A 25265-nucleotide genomic window follows, 5' to 3' on the forward strand; every position below is an offset into this window, starting at 1 on the left:
GCGGAGATGAGGTAAAAGAGGGGTGGAAAAAGAAAAACGAAAGCATTTTCCCAGTGACCCGCTTATCTCGCAAGAATGCCAACAAAAACGGTCGCCCCGTCCCGGAAACGTGGTACACAGCCTGGAGACGAGCGTTTCGGACGGCTTTCGGGGCCAGGGGGGTGGGAACGTGTGTCGAGGAGGTGGCTGGAAGGGTTGTCGCGTGTATTCGGGACCGTGCTTTCGCAAAATATAAAAAGAGATTGCATGGCTGATTTATGTAAATACCTTTGGCCCGCGGATAAACGAGTTCTTGCCGAAGACTCGGCGAGCAACCAGGGGTGGATAGGGGGGTTGAAGCAGCCGGAGCCAGAAGATGCTAAAGGCTTAGGAACGCCCGACGGCCATTCGAGGAGTAAATATTTTTCGACTCGTCGTCACTCGCGGCGGATTCGCGACAGAGTTTATCGTATTTCGCGCCCAGCTGCCTCGTCTGTCGGGAATCAGCCATTCCAACTCCCCGACAGGGGGAACAAGGGGGTGAAAATGGGCGGTACATCCTCTGCTCTCCTCTCTCTCTTTCTCTGGTACATACTCATCCGAACAACCGTATTTCACCAGCCGAGTCAGGACTTAGTCAATTTGCGAGTCGACAACCCGACCCACAACTCCCTACAAAGAGCACACACCCGAAACCGTGACACTTCGAGAAGTTTAAATAATCTTGACGACGACGACGGCGCCACGAAATATTCTTTAGAGCAACGTTCCGAACGGATTTTCGGGATTTTTCTGGCAGGCTTGCTTCTCTGGGACACTGTTTGCCGGGTCTACAGAGTGGCCTGGAAATTTTTGACTGTGCGATGTCCTGGTAAAATGAATACAAGTTCTATATTGTTTTATTAATTCAATGTTTTAAAATTGTTCAATTCATCGATTACTGACGTTCGTGTCTCCACCGCATGTAGAACAATTTCCAGCAGCATTTTCGTCGACTAGTCGCGTTCTCGAAAACTACTCAATTTGTAGATTGTTCGAAGCAGAGGTAGTTTGGCACGCGTTTCAGAGTGTCCGTTTGTTCGAGAAGATTCTATTACCGACCAGTGCAGCGCTCGATTTATCTGTTGCAGTGGCGGCGGACAATTTCGATGTTTATTATCGGGTACAGAACCTGCACTCCGTTTTAATCTGATCCCCTCGGTTTGACCATATTTTCTCAGAGTTCTCGAAAATTTCATAAATCATAAACGAACCGGTGTACTCCTCTCGTCCCGCCTTGGTATTAATCGGGAGGCAGAATGGAAATAATAACGAAAATGGCAACTGCTCCATTTAATAAAACGGATATGAACGGTGGCGGTTTTTAGGGGAAACGCAATAACGCATGTAACGAATAAAGCTCCTCCGGCTGATATACAAACTGGTAAATCGAGCTCGCGAATTAAAATGGATTGACCGGCCGCCATTTTTCATGATAATCGGGCTATGAAAATTTGTCGGCCGGGAGAGAGAGAGAGAGAGAGATACAGATGGATCGCGTTCGAGTCGCTCGAACACCGGATATTTGAAGCAACAGCACGCAAACATTTTCATTGTTTGCGATACACGTCAGGAATTATATGTGTCCCGGAAACACAGTATTATTGATCTAGCTTCATATTAAAAGCTTCGGGCTCCGGGAGCAGCATCCATAAAGATTAAAGCACCCTGGTAGCATAAAAGTTTCAGCGATCGTTAATAAAATCTGTATTTTCTATCGCGATTTAATAAATATAATTCGTCGTTGTGTGTGTGCTGTAAACAATAGTTACTGTACAAGCATTGGTTATCAATTCGATTCGAAGAAAGGATACTCGCGAACGAATACTTCGAAATGTCGTCCCTATTTCAAAGTACTCAGTTTATTTTCTGAATGGAGCATTTTAGCTACAGTAGTTCTACGAATTAGTAGAGCTATGATTCCAAAGTATTGCCAATCGTCGCTCGATTCCTCTTTGACTGGTTCAAGGCGGATCCGCTCAGACACCGTGGCCGAGAGACGACGAGCGGCAAGCAGCCGTCGCTGTCGTCGCGACGCTGAGTAATTACGGTTCATACCGGGGACGAAGCGTCGCGACGTCGGTGTCGGTGTCGGCGTCGGTCCGTTCCCGCGGCGCCGATTGGAGCTTGACTCTGTGTAAACGCGCGAGCGAAACGAGCCAGCCTGTGCGTTACGCGTGTGTGCGTTAACATAATGCATCGAGCAGACGTTGCTTTGATGTCAAGTATGAATTCCGAAGCTGCGAGCAGCTGCGGATGCGAGCAAACATCCTCGGTGCCGGGTCGCGCGGGTACGAGCTGAATTCCAGCGAGTGTGTCGCGACGCCGAGCGCCGTTTCAACGCTCTGGGAACCGTAGAATTGCGACGCGGGGCCTGTTCACGCGTGAATCTACCCCTTTCCCATCCCCTAAGCCCCAAGAGCTGACAGGGAGTCTTAATTTCTTCAATTTTATATCTAGACTGTGGAGCTCTGTAAATTGATTAGATCTGCAAATTAATTCGTCACGCACTCTTGGACATCCAACTATGCCATTCCAGGACAGAGAGCATAATCAATCCAATGAATGATAAAATCAGCATTATAATCGTTTTGTATTCTGAAACGAAAATATCGATTATAAAGGAGGTATTTTTCACGATCGTACTTTTTTGAAAATAGTAATTATTTTTCACGGCGCACAGTTTCGATTAATTTCTACATTAAACGAAACACTCCACCTTTGTTTTCCTCCAATAAAATAGCACCTGGCATCTTTGCAGATTCAAATCCGAATCGAAAACGTTATCTGATTCAAACCCGAATCATAACGTTTCATGCCTCACTCAGCTATATTTATTTAATGTAGAAATTGATCGAAACTGTGCGCCGTGAAAAATAATTACTATTTTGAAAATATCGATTGCTATAATCATGATCGGTGCTGATGAATAAACATCGTTTATCTTCAGATATAAGACCATCGTCCAATAAACATCGTTTCTTAATCATTTTTCAAGGTTCACTTAATGCAGTTGTATGTACTCATAAACTTTGTCAAAATTCAGAATAATAGTATGATTCGCAGTTGCAAATTCAAGGATCAAGTTCAAGGCTCGTTGGAGAGGATCGACATTTCTCTCATAAATACAAACCTTTCATAAACTCCAGACATTGGAGACATTGGATACTTGTCAGTTTCACGGGTGCTGTCTGAGCCTCCATAATCGATGTTCTCGACGACTGAAACGTTCACACAAAAAGATTTACTAGAACCGTCTTCGGTTTAGTCTGAGTCGAACCACGCGTTACGAACGAATGATGTCACAAAAGGCGTGTGCGTCATATCTTCGAAAAGTCAGCGATTTGCAGGTGAATCATGTTTTATCGTTATTGACTGTAGATTATCAGAAAGGACGATAGCAGTGAAATTTCTTAAAAATTTAGTCAGTTTCGGCCCGTTTTTCGTGTACCTTTATTTTGTACCATCGATGACAAGCATTGTGCATTGAAGCAAGTGTCGTATTAAAACATGAGGACTACAAGCATATAAAAAAAAGAATGATTAACCCTTTGCACCATTATTCAAAATATTTGTTGCATCATTAAATTTGTATTCAATAAATCACTAAACGTATTTAATATTTTACTAAACCACTAAAAATGTTGTAGGAGTATTGTATACATATATAAAATAGAAATATTTCAGGTCGGAAGAAAATTTCGGTTTTCGAATTAGAATAGCTGCGAGTGGAAAGGGTGCAAAAGTCGTCACTGACAAGAGTTTTAATATAAACGTTTTCTTCTGTGTGCGAATGCTCGACGATCTGCAGTGCAGTCGCTGCAGCTCGTTTCACGGTGAGAAGTACAGGATTACCTATTTATCCGTGACCAATTCAGTGCGACGTCGATCCACGTTTTCCGGTGAACCGGGAAAGGCTGGCTGTGTAGAGTGCAGGGCGCCTGGTCTCTTATTCAAGATTTACTTTGAAACTGGAGACACATGAAACGTCCTCAAAGGGGAGCGTCGATTGCGCATTAAACAGCGTCGCGGAGGTGCCGGCGCGGCGTGGGCGTTTCTCGTTCAAAGTGCGCCGAGCTAATCGAATTACTCTGTCTGCGAGCATTTACCTGCGGCGTAGTGCTCTCTTTCCGCGACAATATACCATCTTCCCGCGTCGAACACAACGAAAACATAAAAAAAGAATCGAAAATCCGTCGGGAATCTCAACGAAAATATTTTTATTTAGTTGTATGACATCATCGTGGATCGTTGCGACGTGTTGGTCAGCCATTATCGCGCTATGCAGTCGCTCCCTTTCAGCATACTGATTCCATTTCACTCGCCGTAATTACATCAGTCTCTCCAGGTCTCGGACGAGTGGCAAAGATGGCGGTGAGGCCGTGTCAGAGCCTGATATGACGACACGGCCCTAGGACTGCCATGGAGGACACAGGAGGCCGCAGAATAATCATATTCCTATGCATCATGCCAGGATCCTCCTTTTTCACCTTCGTCATTTTCCATTAACTAATTACCTGGTGGCGGTGCGAGGCCACTATCGAGTAAGTGCAGACGAATTCCACTTTCGAGATGATTTATTTGTCGACAAAAATTTTATCATTCCGAGCTCTATTAGAAGAAGCTCCAATGTGAAATTAGTAACTCGAATAACCGGCCCAAATTTCACTACCCGTTCAAAGAAGCGTCCAAGCATTCAGAACACAATACGAAAGACAATAATATGTAAATGCAAGGAACGGCGGAATTTGCAAGGAAGACACTTAAGAACGATTAGATGCCGCGATGTATTTGTTAAATTCGAGATGAGGACGTTATCAGCGGCAGACGCGGCTAACACCGCGAATAAGCGTCGCCTCTGTCGCTTATCGGCGGCAAATACAAATAAGGGCCGTTGAACTTCGGCAATTGAATTTGTAAGTCGCGTCCCCCGTGAAACACAGTCTCGTTTACGGTAACAGTCGAGATAGGTGAAGGAAATCGCGCGATGCAGGAAACGTTAGCGCCAGTTCCCCGTGTCAGTTTCCAACCCCCCGCACCGAAATATCGCAGAGGAATTTCAAGTTCCATCGTTCCGATCCTAATCAGCTGTACCACGACGGGGTACCACGATTTTCATCTGGATTGCTCGTTCTTCCGCATTGTTTCGAGCTTCTCGAATGGCTCCGAGTCACTAGCAATTCCCTAGAAATGCCCCGTTGCCGTTTATCCATCGAGATCTCGAAGAAATCCTAAACAGAAGCGGAAACGTTGCGTCTTTGCACGAGAATGCTTCCATAAAAGTATTTTATCCTTGTTGCATTACGTGAAATGATGCATACATTTCCTCTGCAGTAAATAGTTTATCATCTTGACTCGTGTACCTTGGAAAATCCGGACCTGAAATTTGTTCTTGGAATTTATGGAATTCGCCTCGACGAATTTACAAAAAATTTACCTGTACAATTTTAAAAAATAGAAAAGAATGTGTTTTTCGATCCGGACTAATGTACAGATGTATTCGGTGCTGTACTCGGAGTCACGCGGAGAGATCACGGTCCAAGTATGACCAGAGCGTAACGACGATGTAAAAAGAATCGATCGTATCGAAATGACGCTGAACTATTCCGTGTACACGCGGTACCCCTGTATCACGGAGAACGCTGTGTTTGCACGGATTAACTTTGATCTAACCGTGCAGTGGCCCCGCGCCACTGTAATGTCACACCCCAGTGGTTTTCCTCGAGTTCGCGAAGAGAAACACAGAGGGTTAACTTCGGTTTGAATTAATAAACGAGGCTTTGCTTCTAATACCGGGCTTAACTCAGTTTAGTTTGTCGATCGGCCTGTGTAGCACCAAACTGTAATCCGATTTCGCAGATTGTGCCCAATACGATACACCGTCGCTAGTTTGTCGCGGCATATTTCCCTGTTCTCTGTCCTTCTCTCTTCTTCTCTCCCCCTCTCTCAATTTCTCTCTATCTCTGCGCGAATCAATCAGCGACCTCTTCCATCGCTGCCAACATTTATCATCCTCGAACTGTCAACGTTAATCGGCAATCATCATTTCCGGACAAATCCGGGTCGCATATTTTAATTGTAAAGCTTGCAAAATTTTCGACCGAGAGAAGTCTATTCTTGCAGGTAACTAGGGTTGCCAGATCTTCTATATTTGAACTTGATCTTTACGTACCTATAGGAATTTTGAAAAATCTTTCTTTGAATAAAAAAGTTTAAAATGTGCTGCGTACCTCTTTTACTTGAACTCCTATATTTTGAGCCTATCTCATATATACATAATTGCAGTTTTCACTGCTTCTTCTATATTTGGATAAAACATTTCTGGCAACCCTACAGGTAACCTTAGAAATTGGTAGCCCTTAGAAGTGGCCCAGTCATGAATTAGACAAGTCAATACAATCCAAACCTAGATTAAAAGAAATTATTAGAAACGTAGAACGTATTATTAGAATGTAGCGGAAAGAGATAGGGTCGGGTTGAAGCGGGTTAATGTTCGAGGAATACCCGCAGATTCGCCAGCCATCCCACGGCGGTCCTCGGCGGCGGTATCGAACCGTAGAAGAATTCAGAAGCCAGCAATTATTCACGTTTTCCAGACGATCCCCGTTCCCTTCCCCCGGACGTTCATAAAATCATATCTGTCTGCCGCAGCGGAGCGGCAGAACCACGTGAAAGTCCGTAAGAAGTGGCGGGGGGTGTGGGTGGATGGCAAGGGGTGCAGAAGAGGAGAGAGAGAGAGAGAGAGCCAACCACCCCCGTTCTTAAACCTGGTCCTCGGCAGGTTGCGCAAGATGCGAAAGTTTCTTCCGCGAGGAAAGTTTTGAATATTCAATACTCTGCCGTGGCACGAGCGCAACGCGTCTCGACGTCGACGTCGACGCCGGGGGGTGGATTGAAGGGGGTAGCAGACGGTTGGTTGCGGGTACCGGAGCAATTTCATTTTTCCTATTTTGTTCGCGGCCGGATTCGGCGATGCTAGGCGAAGGCGTACAGCCTACCAAGAATCGGGAGAGGGAGAGAGGAGAGACAGGACCAGTGGGTATTTTCTATTCACGATGCGTCTGGGATCCCACCCCTTCTCTCTCCCCCCTCTCTCTCTCGTATCTTTCTCCAACCCCCGCGAGATCCTCTGGCGAGACACGTCGAGCCAGGTCTCCGGGAGGGTTAGATGTTTTCGATGAATCGATTCGAGGGTACTTCCGCTATGCAAACTCTCTTTCCGCCTGCGAGTGCTCCGGCCGATGCACGCCACCCCTCGGACAGCCTAGCTGCACCACCCTAACTCCTGGAGAGCACACTGAACCCGGCGACGAATCAACGGAGTTAAGTCTGCACCCCTGCGACCGTCCTCAACTTTCAGTAACGAGGTTCCTCTCAAACTGCTACCGGCTAGTTCCACGACGCACGATGTTTCTCGTTTCTGGAAAATAAGCTGTGGTTATAATCCAAATTAAAAAAAAGAAATTATTCATTTATCAAGAGATTGTTAGTATAGAACCAAAAACGAATCCTCGTCCTCGGTAGAAATTCTAATTGGCGCGGTTCGCGTTTCCACAGGCTCTGACCTACAGATGGATGAATTCCCTGTTTTCGAGGGAAACTTCGCAGAGGGCGCGAAGTCGGAAGCGACGCGGTGGACGATGGAACTGTAGAAGGGAAGACTAAACGGGTAGGAAGCAGTTCGACGAGGTCGTTTCCGGGCAAGTCTGATGCGCCTTGACTCGGATCCCAACGTTATCACGACAATTGAATGGCTCGAGTCCTCCATGCTTTCCCGCTCTTGCTGCGCGGCCACGATAAGCTTCAGAAACAGCCCTTAATGGTTTCCCTCGCGATTACTGCTACCTGTACCCTCCGGTCGACCTTCCTTTCCCTTTCTACCCTCTCTTGTTCATCCCCTCCGTCACTGATCCTGTCATTCATTCACATCTCCACCAAAAGAGACGTTTTTAACCATTACGTGTCCATTTCTGACATCCACGCTGGGACGAAACGGACTACAGTACTACGTCCGTATCATGGAGCATGATCGATCCTCGTTTTGGCCCAATAACTCTGGCTCGATTTTCACCGTAACCAACTTCCGGTGACAGAAAGGACAGGACAGGGGACCAGGATAGGTCGGGTCGTGGCGGCTCACCCTCTGTCCAGAGGACTATGGTTCGTCATATGTCCGTGACAATGGCATCGCGGCCGGTTCATGCATAAATGCGACGTAACAATAAACAGAGCCCCGGTCCCGGGGATTGAACCAGAGGAGGGGGTGAAAAGGGGTCAGAGCAGGGGGTGGCAAGGAGAGCCGCTTCAAAGGCCGTCATAGCCGGAGGATCAGAAACCGATATGAGATTTGGCTATGTATGAATGATGTATCCCGCGACCGGCGCGGCGCTACTTGCAATCTCTGCCCTCTCTCTCTCTCTCTCACTCCCTCCCCCCCACTCTCTCTCTCTATATCACGCCTGCTTTCGTCAGGGTGAAAGGGCCGCAGGGAGAGAGCCAGCTAGCCGGAAATGCGTTCCTTGTTTGTTCACGGATATGTGTATCAGGCTATATTGCGTATACAGGGTGACTCTGGGAACTGGGACAAGTTACTGCTCTTTTTTTAAAGTAAAAATAGAAAAAAATGTTAGAGGAAGAAATCATGTGTCATATACAGTAAGGAGCATGACTGATTCCACACACTTTAAATCAGAACAACTTTTTTATGAATGGACCAAACGACTTCAACTTCTCTGTAAGGCTAGAAGAATTAGTTTAATAAATGATGTGTAAAAAATATGTTGAAAAAATGCATTTGGACGGAATTGTGATAAACAATACTAAAAATTGATTTCTACAACTTTTTTAGCTGGTCCAATAACGAAAATTTAAAAAATGTATTTTGTCAATTGGTATAAATTATATACGCTCTGAAAATTTCAAGTAGTTAATTTGTTTGCGAATTATAAGCGATCAAAAGTGGTAAAAATTGCTATTTTTCAAAATTTTCGGCCTTTTTACCACTTTTGATCGTTTATCATTCGTAAACCAATTAACCAATTTCAATGAAATTTTCAGAGCGTATATAATTTATACCAGTTGACAAAACACATTGTTTATATTTTCGTTATTGGGCCCGCTAAAAATGTTGTAAAAATCAATTTTTTGTATTGATTTCCACAATTCCGACCAAATGCATTTTTTCAACTTATTTATCAGACGTCATTTACTAAACTAATTCTTCTAGCCTTACAGAGAAATTGAAGTCGTTTGGTCCATTCATATAAAAGTTATTCTGATTTAGAGTGTGTGAAATCAGTTATGCTCCTTACTGTACGTCGGCACTTCCTATGACCTCATTTTTTACTTGGATCCACCGATGTACTCACCAGGTGCACTTGCACTTTATTCTTTAATGCATCCGAATTTTTCTGTTACCTGGAAACTTGAGTTCCTCATCCACTCGGATGACCTTGAAGTGTGCTGATAATGCCATTGTTTTAATTTGTTCTGAAATAGGACAGAAATGTGCTGTCAAGGTCGTTGTTATAAGCAAGGGCCCCAACCATTAATTAAAATATGTTGGTCCACGAAGGTTCTTCATGGCTATTCGTTGCTGTTCGAAACTTATCTTTTTCAATTGAAATAACAAGAATGGCAATACGCGTACAAGGTGTTAGTTACTCACGTGAACCAAACATGTTGGACAGCAGAATCCTGGAAAGCAATCATTGGACCTCGGCAAGCGGACGGCAATTTGAAAATATACAGGTTAATTAAACCGCAACAGAGGGCCGCTTCAACGGGACATTTTACCGAGAAACAAAGAGACAAAGATACGTCAGCGCCATGAGAAGTCGGGCGACCGGTAGGGTGGGGGGAGGGTAGGGTCAGAAAACCGTCGGCCACAAATTAAAAGAAAATTCCATTAAACGGAATTCCCTTTTTTCCCGGGCAGTTCGCTGACCGTATTACTTCTTCGTCTTCAATTTCTAGCGGTTACGCTACTTTCGAGTGCGGTCCCCTCGAATTAAACTTTAAATTGCTCACAGTCAGTGGGAACAGGGGTCTACCTGTAAAATAAATACAAGAACCAGGTGGAGGAGAGAGAGAGAGAGAGAGAGAGAGAGAGAGAGAGAGAGAGAGAGAGAGAAAGAGTGGTGGCTGCGCGCCTTAAGAAAACCGAGGGTTGCGGCCGAGAGCTCGAGGGGTGGCCGATGCACATGAGGGGGTTAGACCACCAGGTCCCGGCGGTTAATTATCAGACATGAAAGGAACCGTCGCGTCGCCTGCTTTCAACACTACCACCTCTCTTTTCCTCTCGCTCCTCTCTCTCTCTCTTTTTCTATTTCGCTCTTTCTGTCCCCTATTCTCTCTCTCTTTCTCTTGGCTTCTGGCAACCCCCCATGCCATCAAGCTCTTGTTCACCTCGCCCAGCGACCTTGAGTGCCCTCTCACACCCGAAACTCCGTCTTCGTCACCTGTGAACCGCCACAGTACCCTAATCCGATGAAAAGGTGACGTTCAAGCCTCCTGAAAAGCCGACGCATGAATGGAACCGGCCGACACGCGAAATCTTTGGACGAAATGCCGCAATTTATATTAATTTAGTGTATTACATCAGGGTGACCCTTTTATACAAGACCTCCCGGTGGGAATTGGCTTTGTAATTGACTTTGAATCAATCTTGCTTTATTTCCTTGGACTTCTGTACAGAAAAGATTTGGTTTTCTTGATTAATCTCTTCTGTAATTAATTCTATTTTCGCAGCTAACACTTTTTTAAATTTTTATTTCAACTTTAAATTGGTATTATTTTAGCAGCCACAACGCGAACACATCCTAGCCGACCGGAAATAATTGGTACTGCTGCGTATTAATTCCGACCGCTGCTGAAAATCCAAACAAAAACGTACGAGTGCAAACATCGAACCAAAATGCATAAACACAGTAGCGTTCTCTAAACAAGCTAATCATTAAAAACGAGGCAGTGAGTATTCATCGAGAGTATCCCACAGAATGGTAGGAGAGGTCGATCGGCCGCAGTTGGTCGGTTTCAGCGATTTGTTAATTTTCCACTGATCGTGGATGTTTCTCCCGTTACAACACGATGTTTAGCCCGTCACGCGGTAACTGTTTTTATTACGGCGCGACGGCCATGGAGAAGTGGATTGGCCAACGCGGATATACTCTATCGATTTCGATGTTTCATTAACTCTCAGTACGTAACGAACAAATTGATTCGCGTTCTCGTAGTATGTCAACCGAAATATCAGTTTCGGAAAGCCTCGGGGCGAGGCAGAACGAGCCGGGACGAGCCCGGTACGAGGCAGCTATTGGATTTTTTCTTCCGGTTCCACGGGCCGGCTTCCGGGCCGCGTAAAAAACCAAAGAACGAGTGTCATACGTCCTGGAAATGGCACGAAAAACAGCGGACCCGTTCTTCGGGTGATTTATCGGCGAAGTTGTTCGAAGCGAAACATGAATCCCCGATTGTGCAACAATGATTCATGGCAATATAAAGCGGGCGCAATAAAATCCTGCAGAACTTCTGCGCCGTGGTTGCGAGGGGGTGGAAAAAGGCACACCGAGGCCAAAAGGCAGTACTATAGAACTATCGCGTCGTTATGCGACTAGCTGCGATCGATGCACTCACTCTGTATCTTCTTCCTTTTTTTTGCCACGGAAAAATTAATAACAACTTCCTTTTGCGCATGCAGAGAGAGAGTGCGTGTATGAAGTATTCGAACACCTTTTAACTTACCATTTGATCCAACAGCTTCAGTTTTTTTTAGACGTTAGAAGGGTTAGTTTACTCTATCCTTCAAATTCTTTATAATTCATTTCTAAAAAAATTAGATATCTAAAAATTCGAATTACATTTCACATCAAATTAAATATTCATAATCTTTATGCTACAAAAAGAATTTTATCTAATTAGCTCATTTATATATTCGAGGTTTATATATAACTATATTTTAAATTTAATTATCCCTGATACAAAAGGTACAAAAATAAATTCTACTAGTTAAGATTTAATTAAATTTCTTCTACAATACTACTCCATATAAAAAAGTAATTTATTTATAAATAATTGCTACAATAAAATAATGTATTAAATAACTTTTTTTATTATATATATGTATATATATGTATATACACAAATATTAAAATTTAACCTGTTCACTAACCAGTTAATGTGTAAATAATTTTTTTTTAATTGTTGGTGGTCGCAATTCCGAAGGAAATAGCAAAGGTCGCGATTTTAAAATTTTTTATCTGTGCCTCTAATGAAAATTTCAAACATGTATTTTGTAAATCTGAGTAAATTGTATACATGTACAAAGTTTTATTCAAATCGGTTGACGTAGAGAAAAAGCTGTGGGCATTGTAAGATGTAAAAATCCTTGAGTTTAGAGTTTGCTATTTTCGATCAATTATATTTCATAACATCCTTGACCGATTTCGATGAAACTTTGTACATGCAAGACGAGTTACCTACTTCTTTTGCATAATGTCGGTGTGAGCTACAAATTGCAGCTCGGTTTGTTCGGTCGAATGGTTTTTGCGACGCAGTGAAAAGGTTTCGTTTTCCCAATGATCTCGTTAGAGTAATGGCAGTGTACGAAGGGTGCATCAACTGCAACAGGACGGTCATCCACAATGCAGTTACAGCGATAATATTTTCCGTTGCAGTGTCCAGGCCTCGGTTGGTTCTGCTCGTGAAACGATGAAGACTCCGGAGGGTGCTTAGCGCGAATCAACAATTTTGCAGCGCATTTGTTTAGGGGTACGCTGGCCCGCTCGTAATATCGGGCTCCGCGGCGGACGTCAAGTAAAAGCTTGCTCCATTAATTATTTCGCCGGCTAATTTCCCTGGTGGCGCATTGCTTGGATCCTCGCCTGAGGGACAACCGGTGTGTTTGGTCAACGGCGTCGGCCGCTGACTTTATCAGAGTTAAGCTCCGTAATGTGGAGATCGAATTCGACAATTACTGTTCCGGTAGTATTTTGAAGTTCAGGTGGATAGAGATGAGGGATCGAATAAATGAACGTGTGGCGATTGTGAAGGCTGACAGAAGACTGGTTTATTAAACAAAAACCGTGGCCTCTCTGCCCGTTCGCTTTTCAACTTTCTTTTTCGAAAAATTCGTGTCGGATTCCTGATGGAATTCGAATGGAATCAAAGAGATGAAAAATTTTAATCGTTTCATGATTGTAATGCAGAAACAATGTATACTCCACTCGAGGAAAAACGACAATTATAAAATCATTTCCCTGCAGTGACGCTATGTTCTGCGTCCGCGCGTACGCCCGCGTAATTCGACACGGAATACTCGATTCGGCTAAATAGATTTTTGGATATGACGGTACAAATGAATTGCACGATTCTGCGGCACGGAAAAATGTTTCAATATTTGATAAATGTGTTGGGCGAAACAGCGAAATGATCCTGGGAACGGTTTTTATTTAATTGAATCTCCTCGATACCCATCGGGCGCTGATTGCGCTTTTAAAGTAGAATTACTCTTGCCGTGGTCAGACTACAGGGTTGCCGAGACTGTTGCGATAGATTTTTAATCTGGGCTGAGTGTGTGTCTGTGCTGCTGTAGAAATTTTTTAGGTACTAAATTGCAAGATAAATGGCGGAGGTTTCATTTGTCTGACCAGGACCGACCTATTCTACTGATTACCGCTTCTTGCTATTTTTCTTTCTGCTTGCGGCGGTTGCCATTTTATTCTCGTTAGTAGATTGCTATTTCTATGCAAAATGAACATTGTCCGTGTTGATTGCAAGATGCAGGAGATGTGTCTTAATAATTTCAATTTTTTTTAATTCTTTCGAACCTTAATTTTGCATAAAAATTCATCGCTTGTCGGCGCAGACTCTTTACACGATTTAACTTCGTTGTTTCATCGGAGTTTTGCGTACGTAAGGTTGCTTAACAACAGAGGTGCGCATTATTTGGCGAAAAAAATATTTGAAATACTATTTCATATTTTAGATTTTATTTTGCTTAAAGAAAATAGTATTTTATTTGAACAATCTGAATCTCGAAATAAAATATTTCTATTTGAACAATCTGAAACTCGAAATAAAATACTACTATTTGAACAATCTGAATCTCAAAATAAAATATTTCTATTTTAATAATCTGAAACACAAAGTAAAATATTTTTATTTTAGTAATCTGTGAAACACAAAATAGAATATTTTATTTTTTGCGTCGTTATACCCCTAATACTTTCAGAAATCGAATTTTTTATTTAATATTTCTTATTTTAGCAATAATTTAAAGAAGAAATGGTACTTGATATAAGAAACTATATCATTTGTCTGTATACAATATAACTGTAATTATCTCCATAAGTAAAATGTAAGACATATCTGATTGTAAACCATGTGGTTGCTAATGACGTAGTCGTTAATGCGACCACATTAAAATAAACCATGAAATTAATAAATAAATATATCATTTGCCACATTTTCGTTTTATTTTTTTGTTTGATTGCTGCTATTACTGCGTATATCTACTTCAGTTCACAGCATGTGCCAACTGAGGTTTGTTGATAAACATACAGTGTATCTTATCACCAGAAAACTATTTATACTCACAAATCTATTGAATCCGAACCATTATTTTGAGCAATAAAATTTCAAATTGAAATTGAAGATAAAGACAAAGTCCAAATATTTTCAATGTTCTTAAAATAAAATACTATTTTCAAAAATTACTGCATCAAACGAAATATTTTATTTTCAAAAATTACTGCATCAAATAAAATATTTTATTTTCAAAGTTGTACAGATACTGTAAAATAAATGGGATTATTTACTATTTACTATTTAAAATACTATTTTCCCCAGCTCTCTCTGCTTGACAATCGCATAAAATACTAGCGGACTGTAAACGCCACCAGCAATAAATTACTCCGAGTAAAAAAGATAGCAGACACGTTGATTATCATAATACGGTAGCAGGCAATTAAAGAGACACGTCTGTACAATCATCGAATATAGCGGTAGCTTTCCATTAAAAAGCAATCAGTAAAATGGTCACCTACCGCGCGCAGACAGCTACCTACCGATTGTCTGGCATTCTTGCTGTTTACATCGAAAGTGTATGAGTCAAAATGCAACGACTTATGCACGCGGTCGATTATTAACGACATTCGAATTGGAGATGAGACAATTAAACTCTCTAATCACGCCTCCGGAGACTAAATCGAATTTAAAATGAAGAACATATTATCTCCTTGGAAAATACCTAGCTGCTTCTATTGGAAGTTCTATTAATTAATTATCGATGCCGTATACATAGTAGTTACGGAAAACGTATAGAGCATTTATGCAACAGACTAGATTTATAGATTCACTAAATCAATTTTTTCAATTTAAGAATTTTTCCCGCTTTAACCATATAAGCTACAGAAATGATTTCAATGTAGGACGATTCTACAGACTGTTCCAAATGTTTTGAACATGTTTAAACAGTTCCTAAAGGAAATGGTACCTCAAAACTTGTTGCACAGTGTAGCATGGAAAGGAATTGATTTCCTATGAAAAACGATTGTTTGACGTTAGTGCAGACGATGATTCGTTATCACAGATATTTTTAAGTATAGTAACACAGTTTTCTATAGCAGTTGGACGGCTGACCACAGCTGAATGTCAACGCGCAAACGTTTGCTCATCCAACCCAGCCATCGGCTCTTTCCGCGAGCCGTAATATTGGATCAACAAAAATATTTAATCTCCGTGTCCTCGTGCGGCGATGGCGATTCGTCGTGTAACACTTCTCATTTGTGGTAAGGCGATATTTCCGTCACGAATATCCGTGAAAAACATTCGAAAAATCGATGTCCCATTGTGCAACGACAAATCGCTCGAAATGGAATATTTACAAACAATTCTCCGGCTGCGTGTAATGTATCTGCTGGAACTGTGACGGTAAAAAACGGGATCACAAAAACACATTATGGAGTCTGAGATACAATACGCGCGGGTACTGAGATATGTATCGACTCGCTGACGTAACTGGAGATCGATCTCCTTCACCTTGCTGATTCACGTAATGATAATTAGTATTTCAACGTATCCGGGGATTGAATAACTAGACGTGGCGTCACGGAATTCTAACGCTCTTTATGTCAACATGTTAATGAATTTTTTAATACGGTTCATTTTCATTGTTGTGATCATAAATTTGTGGTAACTGTACAAATTTGTGTAAGCATGATGTTAAATTTCTCGTATCGAAGCAAATGTTAGCTTGTGGATCAAATTAAGCAGTGCATGCAAATTAAATAATGAAACATCGACAGAACGGGGCATACGATAAATGGAAGCACAATATTCTGTTAAAACAGCATGTTCTCTATTTCTTACACATAAGTTACAAAATACCGAGAGTACAAGTAGAAAAATGCGCACTATACAAGTAACATGTAAGGATTACGAGCTAAACCGTGATATTCACGTGATATACAATATACATAGATCTCTCGACGGAACAGGACTTTCGCAGATACATACGTACATGTAATATTGCACTTACGGGTTACAGGATTGCACGCTCGCGAGCATTCTGTTTCGAGGCGAGACAAAAGGCGAGAGCAATCGAGCTCTAATTACACTTGCAATTGCGTTGACGCGGAGGGAATTACACCGTGATAACGCTTACTCTAGATTCAGCCCGGATCGGGAATGGAGAAAAGCGTTTCTGCACGTCTCGTAAAGGACATCGACGCGTCCATGGCGTTTTCCTAGCCTCTCCATAGGCTTTTTTCCATGACGAATCTCACCAGCAGCGACAGTGCCATGAGGAAGATGATCACCACTGCTGCGACAAGTATGGCGCCATATTCTGTTGACAAACATTCCCATTCGATCCATTTTTATTTGCTTCGTAATCTGTGCGAATCGTTTTATTCGAGTTATTAGTATTGTTATGAGCAAATGTTTCGTGAAAAAAGTTGTTGGTGACTTTATTTCTTAAAAAAAGGATGCAATTTGTTATCGATTTAATGCGAACGTTAATGAAACGTGTCTTTACCAAAATGTTTGATGGCTCGTTAAACGTTTATTAAGCTATACGGAAATGATTTTTTGCAGTCGCATACTATAACACACGGTTAATTTATGTAAATAGATTGCAGCACCCACAGTATGTATATAAATATTCAAAAGCTTGAATATATAAAACGCAATTGTCTGTGTTGCAGTTTTAACATTTTTAAGACCTTTGATCAGTTGGACACTCTCAGCACGGTATAAGCAGCATCGCCATTTGTCAAGTAATGTTAAAAGGTTACTAGAGGTCATTGGAGGTCATCGGAGGTCACAAGTGGTAAAATTAACTATCTTTTATTAGTATTATCTTATATGAATTACTCAATTACTAAGACATTAATTATTATCAGCTATTCCTACATTATATCGTAGATAACCTCTAATGACACGCACAGTTTAATAACACACAGTAAAACACGCAAAATCTTTTTTAAATAAAATTATACACATAATAATGGAGTAATCGCACGATTCAAGGATGACAAAGCGACAGCTTCTAACGGGCCATAAAATTTGATTAAGCGAGCGATATTTTATCAAATAAAGCGCGAGCCAACGAGCTAGAGTAACCGATGTAACAGTGGTGATTCGAATCGTGAAAAAAAGAAGCTATTTCGCACAGTTAGCATTTTTCACAGCGAGATCTTCCGCCGTGTACTTTTCATTTGTAAATGAAACAAAACGGTATTTAAACCGGCGCCCGGAGTTTTTAATTTCGAGTCGTTCCGAACATGGAAGAAATAACGTTTGTTCGCGGCGAGGCGTTTAGGTAACGAATTTAATTTCACATATTGAAACGAGGAGATAATGGTCTCGCACGATGAAAAAGTGAGCACCGGAAGAAAAACGAGGGGCAAAAAAAACGCGAAACGGAGAGCCGATGTATTCAACGGTGTTATGTTTGTTGACTGTGCTGAAACATTTATTGTAATGAATTTTCAGCGAGTCGAATTACTGTCTCTGTGAAAACCGAGAGTTGGAGATCCCGTTACTCGAACGCGTACGGAGTTTTTGTAATTTCTCCGCGAAATTAATAATGTAAATCCTCCAGATCCTCCAGAAAAATAACAATGTAGTATCGTGAAAATAGAACCTTTAAAAGCACCAAACAAAATCATACAACACATTATCTCATCCTGAACATCAAACCACCATCCCAAGCAAAACTCCATCCAAAGCTAAACCCTTCCAAAAATGGAGAACTTCCAACTTTTTCGAACGTCCTCATACCAACACACAATCACCAGCATTCTCCGCACCATACTAAATCATGCACCAACTTACCCAAATCATCCACACAATATCCCCACCACACACATCGTTCCTCCGAACCTCCCCAAACCAAGCAAAACTCCACCAAATCCCAACTGCTCCAAAAACAACGATCCTCCAACATTCTCAAACATCCCTTCTCTCCGCCTACTCAAGCCTCTCCTAATCCTAATCGAACAACCATTGAATACTCTCAACCATGTAATTGGAAGGCCGTTAGCATCTCGTCGGTGTTGAATAAGTAATGAATACTGTAGACTACTTACTGCGCGACCTTCCGTTGCCGTCCTTGCTGACGGAGATGTTATCCTGGAACGGGAGGCCTCTGTGTCCGAACAGAGATCTATGGGAACCGAACTTGAAGAGCCGGTAGGACATTAAAGGCATGGGGATTGACGTGTGCTGACCGTCTGGACCCTCGGGACGGAAAGCCGAGCCCGGCGTCGACGTGGATGTCGGCATCGGGGCTAACGGTTGGAACGGCGCCAAGGACGCTCTGCAGGATGTCGTGCTGCACAAGGAATACGGAATCCCGGAAAAGTCGTACGACCAGCCGACGTGATTCGGAGGCGCGATTGCAGTGTAAGGTGGAGGATCGTCGTCGTTGCCTTCGACATCTTCCACCACGATCGAAGGAACAGTCAGTCCAACGCTTGCTGGATCTCTAGCAGCGGTGCTAGCTTCTGGAGATCCTGATGGATCCTCGTGCAACAGTCTCGATGAGGGCAACATGTTGCCTTGATCGGTTGACGGTGGTATGGAGAGGAATTAAAAACAGGAACAGCTTCGGCAGGTCATTCTTAGAGGGCTGGTGGTCATGAAGACTCCTGTTGATAATCTAGGACACCTGGAATTAGTTAGTGAAGAACAGTTAATAAAGAATACCATTACACAATATTTCAACACATTATCAAAAAGCAAACACACGTTCTCATTTCACTTCTGCTCCTCGCGATCGTACATACAACTAATGGAACAGCAAACAAAATAAAATTTCTACTTTACAATCATCCTGTCGAAGCTCGAACAGAAGAACCGCATGTCCGTTTCCAGAAATGAGCATTGCGAAATCCATGTTTGCAGAAGCATCCGCAATAACGAAGATTCAATAACAAGCAGAGGAATTCCAATTGTCAATATGATATTGTCAATACATGGACTTACGTAAGAAGAAAAATCAAAGTTAAACGTTGCTTCATAGTTGGAGTAGGACTATTGGCATTTAAAGGTTTCGCGGAGGCTTTATCCTTTTTCCTGACAGGACAAGGTCACGCGTTCCGAATTTGACACTGTGAAAGTTGACCGTCCTCGAGTTTGAACTGGAACATAGTCATCGCGAGAGTCTAGCGTCGCCATTTTATGCCAATCATTGGCCAAATATGTCTAACACAATGTCGATTAGTGGAACAACATTGTCAATTCAAGGCTTTCGTATTCAATTCACATTTTGGATATTGCGGTCGAGGTTAATTACTAATTTAGGACCCATACAAAAATGAAGGACCCAGCAACACAGTATTAAAATTGGGGAAATGTAGTCAGGACTTTTTAAAAATACCTAATTTCACATTCATATACATTATGCACGAACAGCAAAGGAAAATTGCAATATTAAAATCAAACGTCTGCTTTTTAATGAAATTGACTCCAACAGAGCAGAAGAATTAAATTAAAAAAGAATATCGTTGACATTAAATATATATTAAAAAACAGTAGAAGTTTTTCGTACGAGTAAATTGAAAATGAAAAATTATATCAATTAAAGCGTCATCGTTACAGATCAAAGTCAAACGAAAAATCGTTCGACAAAATAATCGATTCTGTGATACATTTCGAATCTCGGTAGCATTCTCAACTGTTCATCTGGTCTCCACGAGAACAAAGGAACGAGAATTATGACAATTCGCAGTCGGTCAAGAAAAAAAGTCAAGAAAAACGGCAAGGAATTTCCAGCCGGTCGACGTCAGGTCGTTCGGCTCGAACAAAGAAAGATTCTCAGCGCAGCAGAAATTTCGCGAACGTTGCCATTTTGGTAAGTCGGCACCGGGAACGCATAACAACAAGGTCGCTGTCGGTTTTTGCATTGCGATGCGAGGCGTAGCTCGACAATAACGCATCGGTGCACTTATAATAACAGTCGATCGTTTCTTTAATTGTACCGTATTTGCAAGTGAAATCGCGCGAGGATTCTATAACGACACTCTCTATTCGATTTGCTCGCGGTTTGCTGTCCGATCTGAATGCGACTTAAACGATCTCGTTAGGTTTGCTCGACGCCATTTGCAATACGAAAAATAAATGCTGTATTACGTACATTTTGTTTTGTAGATTCATTCTCATTCGTTGTTTTATAGTTTGAATTTTTGAATGTTTTAATAATTATCTAGGTGCACGGTAGTGCAACAGCGAAGTTCTCGCACTACCTCCTTTTACACGAAACAACTTAGCCGTTTTTTAGAGGCTTATAACTCGGCACTGGAGGCAGACGGAGAGATGTAATTTCGTACACTTGTTAAATGCTATCATGTCTCAATATTGACAAAACATTAATCTTCCAACATTAGCAGGTTCCGAGATATAGGACCTCAAAAATCGCTGAATTTGTCACTGACTGACTGACTGACAGATCTTCAAAACCTTTTGGGTACTTCCTATTGACTTAGAAGCTTGAAGTTCGGTACATAGGTCCACCATAACAAACACTCAAAGGAATAATTATCAAAGTTTGAAATTTTACACCTTAAAGGGGTTGTATTGAAACAAAAACATTACGAAATAGGTAGTAAAACGAACATGCATTTAGTAATTTACTTAATGTCCACCTTAAAGATAAAAAATGTGTAATGAACCAGGGATAAGAGTAATACCTACTTGATAATTGATGAAATCCCAACAAAAACATCCTGTAAACAGGAGTCAAGTTCCTATGGCCGTAAAAAGTTGTGAGATCAAACAAAATACGGCCAAGTTCGTTAGCTTAGAAATACCTCTTGCAATACTGAAAAAAAGCGTTTGTAAAAATTACTTTAAAAGAACGTTATTTAATTTTTAAAGAGTTACACGGAGGGCTAAATTATTCGAACTTGGCCATAATTTAAACCAATGGCCATAAAAGGTGTTAGGTAGCGGCCAAGTTTTAATAATTTATCCTTCCATGTAACTCTTTAAAAATTAAATAGCGTTCTTTTAAAGTAATTTTTACAAACGCTTTTTTCAGTATTGCAAGAGGTATTTCTAAGCTAACGAACTTGGCCGTATTTTGTTTGATCTCACAACTTTTTACGGCCATAGGAACTTGACTCCTGTTTACAGGATGTTTTTGTTGGGATATTATTTACGTAAGTATCGCTCACTCCTTTTTATGAATAGAAAGACCATTATATTTCTGGATCGGTTCCATTCGAAAATAAACTTGTATGTAAATATAAAATCATTAAAAATGACCTTCTTTCTTTTAGAGGATAATTTACAATCGCGTGGCGACAATTGGCGTTCAGGTCAAAGTGACATTTGCGATGACGCGCGAGCTAAACGTAGTGGGACACCTACACACATTGTCGTTCGGAACTGACTCATGAAAAGGTTCACGGTCACTGGAAGAGACAGGTGTGTGTTTCGAGGCACAACGAGACCTGTATCCCGAAGACTAGGTAGGTGGCCTAGCCAGAAGATTTCATCTTTCTCCGAAGCTTACATAATTATGTACTATGGCTGGCATGATGTTCAATGTCAAGGCCGGTTGTATATATCCGAAAGCGCCGGTACGCGCACGGTGGGCAATGGTGAAGGCAATCACTTTCATCTCCGAAGGACAGGCTCTCGTTTTTTCGTTTTCCTACGTCGAGACTGTTTGTCGCATCGCTGAGATCTCGCTCGTAAAATATGAAAAACCGCTCCGATGACGGAGGTAATTTTAAATTGAAATGTTACGACCGCGATCGTTCTTTCGTCTCGTTCAATGGCCGACGAACGGCTTTTCGACACGCGAACGTCCGCTTTTCACAGATATGTTACTGATTAGTAGACTGCGGGTCTCTATGCGATTACAGCAAAATTGAGTATGTAGATGAAATTCAAAATTATCGGAAAATTTTAAAAATTGAAGATGTCAATATATCTACTCATTTGTACGTACTCATTTTTATTGAAATGTTCGTGATGTTGTGCTGTGATTGTTGTTCCGAAAAATTGTTTAATTTGTTGGAACAGTTGGACAGGTCCTCCCGATGAATTCTGCAATTTTTTGGAGTTTGTTTCATGAACGTGTAAAGTTAGATAGAATTCAATTATAGTACACCGTTGATTGTTTCAATACAGAATTCGATGTGTGTTACAAAAGCGGCATGCTTTATTAAATTTAATTGCATGTAGGCACAGATACAATGACGGCATACCATTGATTGATTCAATAAAAATTTTCAATATTTTTTTCTATTAACAAAGGATATCCATATTTAATTTTCTGAACTTGTTCTGAAGAAGCTGGCTCTTTGAGTATTTATAGATACATAGATAGTATTTAAACAATTCAAATTAATTCGTATAATCGACACGGTAGATTTATTCCAGCCAACGCTGTAATTATTCAGGATCGATCGGTCAGCTGTTTTTGCTGAAAGCCACTGGAAGAAGAATTGTATCGAGAAAAAGATTACAAATGGGTTTTAAGCAACATTTATCGACAGCAATGAAATGTTTTGAACGACTTAAATCCACTGAGAGAAACGATACGTTGAGTTACGAGCTGTGACCTGCTAGAAAACAATTAATCGAAGCGGAGAGGCGTTTTTTCAACGGAGTGTTTTATGTGTGTCGAAGAGGCGGATGTAGAAAATAGTGTCCCCCGAGCATTTAGCCGAGCGTTTAAAGCAAGTGAAACGCATTATCGTGTCAGGCTTTTCATTTCGGTCACGTCCGATGCGTGCTGCCATTGTGGATTTCAACGCGTTCCCCAGGTCCCCCACCTAGCTTGTCAATTGGTCAATAGTCAACGGCGGCGGCGGCGGCGGTGTGACAGTGGATATCAGATTCCAAGCGAAAGAATTTCTCCATCAATTACGAAAGTGGCGTTCGACCCACCAGCCGACGAGGAAAACGTGCCGTCCAAAATTAACCTGATCCACGCAACATCCGATTCGGTGGACGGGAACCGCTCGAATAACTGGAAATTCGTTTAGACTAAAGGAAAAAACCGACCGGTGAACTGTGAAAGGTTGCAATTTGTGGAAAATAATAATGTATCCTCGTGCAACACTATTTAATGACAGTATTGAATGTATAATATTAAAGATTAAAAATGTCCAATGTAAAACTGCTATAACTTTGTGAAAAATAATCGTAGGAAAATAAACTTGATCTCATTTGAAAGCTAGAAGCCTCTACTTTCAGACGCAGATTCATTTTTGTCTAAAATATTTCGATACCATATCACGATATCATAGATAAAAATATCACGATACTATAGATCAAATGCTGAGGCCACGATCATTCTCAGAACACCCTATAAATTGAAATGTCTCTGCAGACATTAAAATTGTTTTTATTTGTAGTTGCTGCGTTCTTGAAGTGTCGTTTACACGTCATCTAACAAACTAGTATTCCAAATGACTAAGTATCTAAATCTCTAGGTACTGGGAAAAACTGGTTCGGTCAACCCAATTGGTCAGCAAACAGTAAAAAAGCAGATTTCTTATACACAGTGTCCGAATTTGAATGAACGTTACTCTGTATATTCTATATCAAACAAGATCAGCACTCTCATCGAACGAGGCGCATGAAAAACGTTCGCCGATAGTGCTCGGTCGTCCATGAAAAATTAACAAAAAAAGGTACGCGACGCAAATCATCGTGTTACGCGCGTCAGATCGTTTACTCCGATATTCGGATTAAATTGCATGAATCCCGGATATATCAAAATAGCTAGGTAAAAAGTTCTAATTAACAAGTGGATTTTTGATGAAATTTCCACGGGCGCACGGATCATCAAATATACAGGTTTATTGGAAGATTAAATTGTTTCCGTATCGATATCACACGATAACGAAGTTTATTAACTGAGGGAGAAATAAAATTCCGTTCTACCCAATATTTTTATAAAATCACCCGTTCTAACCTTCCATAAAAATTCGCACTGTAACTGCAAGAAATTAAAACTTTTCAGAGATCATACAGAGTCCACAAATCGAGCTACACCATAAATTAAAGCCGGTACATACATACCTATTCGTTCTCCAGTCGATCGAAAACTCTCAAAAAATCCTCTGCCTCCTCTCTTCACTTCACAAGACGAAGATTACATCAGCTCGGAGACGTCCACAAAACTGAAAAAGAAGATCCGTGGGTAGAACTAAGTCACGAGGCAGCCACAAAATCACAACAAATTCTCCGTTCTCCACTCTTTGAGTTCACCGGTCGAGAATATTTGCACGATTCACTCACAGAAATCTCGAACACACCTCGGTCGGTGTGACGTGCCGCGCAGAGACGTGCTCGTCTTCACTTTCCCTGAGGAGGCAGAGTTCTATCCCAGAGTTTTGTGTGGTTGCCGAGGAGACGCCCGAGCGAACCGTTCGACGTGTCCGAGTCAGAGCCAGTGAACAGGTAGTTCCCGTAACGGTGGTAGCATTTCGCAACGAGCTCCGGCGACCGGTAACAGGTTGCGAGGATCGAGAGCGCGCGCCAAAGAGGTTCTCGAGTGCGCGCGATCGAGGGATCGAGGCAACGCGGCGGCGACGGCGACGACGACGACGACGACGTTGCTCTCTTAATCACGAGCTGGTGACTAGCTGCGAGTCAGAAACGAGAGAACGGTGCGAGCACCTTTCCCGGCGTGCGGCACGGCTCGTCCCACGCATTTCTCGACGAGAGCCGATAATCCACGTTCGTGACCCGAGTCGCCAACACTAACTATGACGATATACCGA

The 25265-nt window shown here is 41.8% G+C and overlaps 1 protein-coding gene across 2 annotated transcripts; it reads right to left on the reverse strand.

Moving 5' to 3' along the window:
• Positions 1–16353: 16353 nt before the first annotated feature.
• LOC143211803 (uncharacterized) lies at positions 16354–24922 on the reverse strand. Of its 2 annotated transcripts, XM_076429795.1 has the most exons (4): positions 24781–24922; positions 24562–24662; positions 18609–19189; positions 16354–16864 (listed from the first exon to the last, which is right to left on the reverse strand). In XM_076429795.1, exons 3-4 carry the CDS (start codon positions 19072–19074, stop codon positions 16764–16766), a joined length of 567 nt encoding a protein of 188 aa, XP_076285910.1. In that variant the 5' UTR covers positions 19075–19189; positions 24562–24662; positions 24781–24922; the 3' UTR covers positions 16354–16763. The 2 variants fall into 2 exon arrangements, with proteins under 2 accessions (XP_076285910.1, XP_076285909.1); XM_076429794.1 differs by lacking the exon at positions 24781–24922 and having other exon boundaries at positions 24562–24740.
• Positions 24923–25265: the final 343 nt, after the last annotated feature.

This window comes from Lasioglossum baleicum, chromosome 9 (genome assembly GCF_051020765.1).
Source record: "Lasioglossum baleicum chromosome 9, iyLasBale1, whole genome shotgun sequence".
Lineage (NCBI taxonomy): Eukaryota > Metazoa > Arthropoda > Insecta > Hymenoptera > Halictidae > Lasioglossum > Lasioglossum baleicum.